The sequence below is a fragment of the Capsicum annuum genome, chromosome 8 (assembly GCF_002878395.1).
Source record: "Capsicum annuum cultivar UCD-10X-F1 chromosome 8, UCD10Xv1.1, whole genome shotgun sequence".
Taxonomy (NCBI): Eukaryota; Viridiplantae; Streptophyta; class Magnoliopsida; order Solanales; family Solanaceae; genus Capsicum; species Capsicum annuum.
The window spans coordinates 166,546,790-166,552,974 of NC_061118.1; the positions used below are offsets into that span (position 1 = coordinate 166,546,790).

Genomic DNA, 6,185 nt, shown 5'->3' on the forward strand with positions numbered 1-6,185 from the left:
TCCACCTAATCCATATACAATACTAATACAGTTTACATACAATATTGATACAATATTCAACTTGGGCAATTCGGCCCTTTTAAAAATATTTTTTTTTTTATAAATTTTTTAATTAATCAAATATTCTTTTTTTTTATTGTTTAGAAATAATAATTAAATTATATAAAAACGATATAATTATTAAATAGAATATGTATCTATATAAGATATATGTATAGAAATTGTATAGTTTTATCAGATATGTATATGTACAATATATATATATAGAAAGCGTATAAAAATTATATAATTGTTGTATAAAATGTGTAAAACAAATATACAGTTATTATATAAATAATGTATCAAAACTGTATAATTTTTGTATAAAATATTTATATGTATAAAATTTGTATAAAAACTGTATAGAAGGTGTGTAGAAACAGTATAAAATTAGCCAATAAATTGAAATGACTAGAAAGTGGAATTTAAATTCCATGGCCATTTTCATGAATATAGTTTAATTTGAAATGTCGTTTCTGTGCTTTCCTCAGTAGTTAGCTTGCTCATCTGATGGATACTCCAAGAATTTTGAGCCCATTTTTACTAGGATCTTGGATGGTCAAAATTTAGGTGCAAATTAGTTAGCAAGGCTGAAGCTAACACCCTTGATAGGATAGTTTTCAATCAATAATATTTTACAGATTTCACTATCATATCATCTAAACTTATGCTTTTTTCATCCTTGAATTAATTCTAATTTCTGGTAGTGAAATTAGCCTCATAACTGGTTGAGTTTGACTTCTTTTTCGCCTTACAAAGTGCAATGCACGTCACTCACCTATGTCATGGTCCATCTTGATCACCAATTGACCTCATCCAGGTAATGTTGAAGGGTTAATAGTTTTATTTTTGTCTTCACTTTACATTTTGTAGTTGAGTAAGAAACTTCAAATATGCTCCAATAATGAGTTTTCTTTTCCATTGAAAACTAAGAAAGGCATGGGCCAAACATTGAAGACTCTTTTTGTCTGCCAAATCTGGATTAAATCTAGTAAATTCTAAAATTGGGCATCAATGTGTGGGATAGAGGTTGCTATTATCTCCCCATCTTAAGCACCCTTCTTGTTTGTTGCTGATGTCTTACGCAAATCAGGTTTCTTCAAATTCCAGGAACATGTTACAAGATTCCAGGTATTTTCTCAAATTTTCCAGACTATCCCATGTAGGAGGTCCTTACAAGTCAAGGATGTCGTGTGGGGTGGATGGGTTGGTGGGGTGGGGTGGAGTGGATGCCACAAATTTGGAACAAATAAGAATTATGGGTGAAGAATAGAATAACATATAAACGACTAGGAACAAATAAAAGTGGAAGGGATAATTGAGCAATAACTGGATAGAAGTTCAATCTGAAAACTTTAGTCAACATAGCAAAATAGAATCATTTTCACTATTCTGCATTTTCATTTCGAAAACAAACTGGATCACCAGAATCAGTTACATGTAGAGGTTTTCACCAAGTTCTTTCCATATCCAAGTAGCCGTGCCATAAGCTAAACTAACTTCACATCAGCTGTTTTACCAAAGGAAAGATGCAAAGTTTATGGAAGATTGATCCACACACCATTCAAACTCCTAAGCTCCAATTTTCTACACTCCGAAAGCACATCAGAAGATTAATTTTGGCTAATCAGTTTGTCTGGTTGTAGTCGTAATCACCTACTAAAAAATAACCCCTTTCTCTACATATGCTTTCAACAAAGTCTAATCCTTAGTACTTGTGAAGCAAATATAAAGTTGGGTAGGCTGTTGGTCCTCAATTACAACAAGAAAAAACACACTAATGTTGTTCCCAAAAACCATTGCAGCTTTGGTTGGAAATTCAAATTTGAAAAGCTTGTTACATTTTTAGCTGCAGCAGCTGGTGTAATTGGAGAAATGCTTGGTTCAGGCAGGTCACATGCTCCAAAAGTCATATTCTCCTGCATATTGAATTAATGGCACCCAAAATGTCACAAAGTTGCATGTTTTGAACCGTAAATCTACTATTCATGGCCTCAAAGTGGATTAGTGGAAACAATGTTTAATGGGTCATTTGTACCTTGCAAGAGGCAATGTTTGTACACCCGCAGACTAGATGTCCATTTGCCAAGTCTACAGCTTCAGGGGCTCCACCTCCATCACTTCTCTGCAAAATCCACAATCAGTGAAGTTAATCGAAGGGAGTAAAGAAGCTGTTATTGAGATTCATTTCACAGAGAGTCGGTTCAAACAACAAGCATACCCTGTAAAAATCAACAGCGATGAAGTTAGGCCACCTTTTACCAGCAGCTTCGTGGCATGTATTCATCATTTCAATGAGTGGGGCTGAATTATGTTTGCAAGCTTGAGTAAGATCTGGGGCATCAGGAAAGTAGTTCATAAGGACTAACGACTTTGACTTATTGTTCATAGCAGATGATTCTGCACGATTTGGACAAGAACCAGGTTTCAGGCCACCATCTCCATCTGCAAATCCAAAGGCTTGTACTTGAGAGTATGTTTTATCATTTTTCTCCAACAGAATTTTAATAGACCTAAAAGTTTGTTTTTAGAGATGAGCTAAAAATGCTCACATTGGTTTTCTACCAAGTATCTCCACTCATAAGCAATGCCTTCTGAAGATTCTTTGGCAGACTTGGATGTGAAGACAACCAATCGCTGATTGTGCTGAACCATATCAACTACAGTTGGCCATTCTCCACCATTTTTAGGCATCCGAGAAACTGGAAACCAGAATTTTCTAAGCCCAGCCGCATTGAACACCTTGTTTAGGCCATTTGGTGATGTAACGTAGTCCTCAATTATAATTGTAACAATTTCTGAAGGATTGGCTTCAAGAAACACTCCTATCTCCCTCAAGACATTGATTGCAGGTTGCTGACAGAAAATTTCCACATCAGCTTCAAAAGAAAGCAACTTTGAGTGACAAGAATCTAGAAATGTTGTAGACCAATGAGAAAATAGTCAATTTTTCTCCATTTTCCATCAAAATTTCTGAATTATTGGTGTAATTATAAGTAAAAGAGGGACAAAATTGAAATTTTATCTTTCCTCCCTAGAGCTGCTAAGGATGAGAATGCCTTATATGCCAAAAACTATAAACATCTGCAAACCTGTAAGCATGCCAAAGTGGAAGTTTTTAAATGTTACATCATTGGTTCATGAAAACTTACAAAAGCTGTATAATTGTAGCATTTCCCTCCAAATGAGTGACATAGCCAGATGTCATTGTTGAAGTCATACATATCAAGCATTAAACCTCTAACACCATTCTGCGCCAATTCATGTCAAAAGAAGCTCATCAGTATCCACATATACTAGTAATTGAAAGTCCGACAGAGCTAGCAGTTCATGTCTTCTAAATCACCAATTTCCAAACATTTCAATAGAGAAACAGAGAATAATAAAAGTAGGTATTGCAGAATCCGCTGGTGTTTTAAACTTCTCTTTGTGAAAACCAATTTTTTCAAAATGTTATGACACGTTTAACGTTCATACAAGCCCTCAAACACTAAGAATCAAGTCAAGTGAATGAACAGTAAAAATAAATGGACTATGAGGCAGAAAGGTTTTTTTAGAGTCTTTTCCTAGTCCAGAAGCTTACACAGTATGAAAGCTTAACAGTTTATTTCATCTCTTTTTCATAAAGGTTATCATAGTTGAAAATTAATGGTGCCTGTATTCCCCAATATCCTAGTGATGGTTAACCTCAAGGAGATGTACATCCAAGTCCCAGCTCACCTAATTGGACAAGACACCTATTGCCAGTTTAGTGGTGCAGATGTACAATAAAAATCACTGGAATAGTTTGAGATACATAAACCACAGTAGTCAATCTTTAAGTGTTGGGAAAAGATAGGGATGTCAGTCTTTATTAACTCCTTATACATTATCATCAATTCTAATTCCAAGGAAAGGTAAAATCATAATATGAATGGTAAGGATGAAATGGGGGATGATAAGGATTGATATTTTAGTACCCACAGTGTGTATAGGTAATGTGAAAATTATTCAGTATCCTATTCATATCCTAGATAAATGGTTTTGAATAGTATTAATTTAGGGACCAATGGTGAGCGTTTTTCGAGCGCTTTTCTTACTACATAGGTGGCTAAACAAAGCCCCAGTCTTTAATTGTCAACCCCAGTTCTGCTAAATATTTATGAGCCAAGAAAACCTAGTTAATAGCTCTGTTGGAGGTATTCAAGTCCAGCCAGAACTCAGAAGCTAAAATCCTTGATACTCGGGCACTTTAATTGATATAATTAAACTTGTCTGCTGTAAAAAGCAATCATTTTTCTTCTGGAGCAATTCCAACTACTTTAACTTAAAGGGAACCCTCACCAGTCACCCCCTTTATCAGAAAATGAAGCTTTCCAACACATTCCTAACCAAATTGCACAAACAGGTGATAGTTTAATCCTTGCAAAACAAAACAGTAGTCCAGTGGTCCAAAAAAACACTTAAAAAATTAGCAACAGTTGCGAATAATAAGTCAGATTTTACTAATCTATGTATAGAACAAGAAAAAACAAAGAATCTCTGTGCTCTGTGACATTCCCCAAAATCTAACACACTTCTAGCCCATACCTAAACGCTGCATAATATAATAAAGTCCACATATAAAATTGCATAGCAACACAAAAATCAACAATAGTCAGCAACAGCTAACAACTACAACTCTACAAGACTGACTCGTTCAGCTTTAGAATTCTCAATGTGCCACGCATAGACTTTAATATAAAATACTAATAAAAGTTATAACAGTATAGTAATACCTCATGAACTTTCAAATATAGAATAGGAGTAACGCATAATTCTCAATCCAGTTAACAATTTCTCAAAGGTTGATTCAAAGGTCTGTTTCGACCATTATGTTAACTAACATCCTTTTGTTTGCATGCTGTTTGACATATTCCTTTGTTTTTGGCATCATAGAAAAAAGAGCTAAATGCGTTGGCATACATACATTTAGCTGATCGGTGATGGTGTCCTGCTGATTCATTGGAGCTAATATTACACCTCCTGTCCCGGACTTTGCTTTCAATTTGGCAAAAGAATTGTGCGTCGTCAGCCAAGAGTACCGATTAAATGGCAATCCTTTCACCTACAATTATTCAAACTTTTACTCAGAGAATCCCGGGATACGTCTGCCTATAATACAAGTAAATCTGTTCGAAAAGGCACCTTTGATAGAGGATTGACGGGCTGAATTCGAGTACAACGCGGCCGTACATTGCCATTTGCGAGGCAAGTCTCACAATGTAGCCCTGAATCACAGTTGCCATTGGCTACACAACTTTGTCCTTGCTATCACCAGAATAACAAAACATAAACACAATGGACAAAGCCAAAAAGATGAAGTAGGAATCACTTACCTTAAGAGCTTCACAATATTCAAACGAAACCGTAACCACAAGGAACAGAGTAACCGAAATATTAAAATTCATTGCGAAATTCAAAGTCTGCGAGGGAAAAAACACCCGTACAAATTAGGGCACAGATCAGATAAGATACAATATGAACCAAATTTAGAATTAATCACACATCTCATGCCTAGGCAATTACTCTCTGTAATGCAGTTATACAAAGCACATAGTAATAATGTATGAAGTAGATGTGAATAGAGTAGTAGAAGTACCTTTATGAATGGAGGAATCAGTTGGCCATTCTGATTCTGATGGAGCGGAGAAGGGGGTGGGGGGGAATGCGTGAGTAAAGGAAAAGAAAGAGAAGAAATGAACAAATAACTGCAGCAGTGCGTGTATGGGTGGGTGGGGGGGACCTAATGCCTCTATGTTTAGATTCAGATAATGCCGCGCCAACAAACTTCATATCTTATTATAGCGGTTATTCTGTTTTTATCCTTTCTTTTCAAATTATGTCTTCCGAGTTATTTATGTGACACTTTTTCAATTTCAACTCACGCAAGATTATGCAACATTTTTCATGCTTTGATAGTTAGACGAGTATACTAATTCTTTTGTATTTTTAAGTATCTTGAATTGTTTAATTATTACGTAGATGCCGAGCTAGCATACAATTAGCAGGTTATTCGAATTTCCTTCGACGGAAAATCACACTATTTATATATAGTTAAAAAAAATTATGTATATATGTGTTTTCAACATAATTTAATTCATGTAAAATAAACTTCAACCACAAAT

At 35.1% G+C, this 6,185-nt stretch overlaps 1 protein-coding gene across 2 annotated transcripts; it reads right to left on the reverse strand.

Moving 5' to 3' along the window:
* Nucleotides 1-1,404: 1,404 nt before the first annotated feature.
* LOC107840266 (PI-PLC X domain-containing protein At5g67130) lies at nt 1,405-5,814 on the reverse strand. 2 transcript variants are annotated; one of them, XM_047395055.1, is made up of 9 exons: nt 5,660-5,814; nt 5,397-5,483; nt 5,206-5,328; nt 4,988-5,125; nt 3,192-3,290; nt 2,592-2,895; nt 2,261-2,484; nt 2,078-2,164; nt 1,405-1,958 (listed from the first exon to the last, which is right to left on the reverse strand). In XM_047395055.1, exons 2-9 carry the CDS (start codon nt 5,466-5,468, stop codon nt 1,797-1,799), a joined length of 1,209 nt encoding a protein of 402 aa, XP_047251011.1. In that variant the 5' UTR covers nt 5,469-5,483; nt 5,660-5,814; the 3' UTR covers nt 1,405-1,796. The 2 variants fall into 2 exon arrangements, with proteins under 2 accessions (XP_047251011.1, XP_016539562.1); XM_016684076.2 differs by lacking the exon at nt 5,660-5,814 and adding an exon at nt 5,575-5,604.
* Between the last annotated feature and the right edge of the window lie 371 nt (nt 5,815-6,185).

Coding starts and splice junctions, on each gene's coding strand:
- LOC107840266 (XM_047395055.1), bottom strand. CDS start 5,468: ATGAATTTTAATATTTCGGTTACTCTGTTCCTTGTGGTTACGGTTTCG. Junction 2,485..2,591: donor ATACTTGGTAGAAAACCAAT/GTGAGCATTTTT, acceptor TTGGATTTGCAG/ATGGAGATGGTGGCCTGAAA. Junction 2,165..2,260: donor TCGCTGTTGATTTTTACAGG/GTATGCTTGTTG, acceptor TGGATTTTGCAG/AGAAGTGATGGAGGTGGAGC.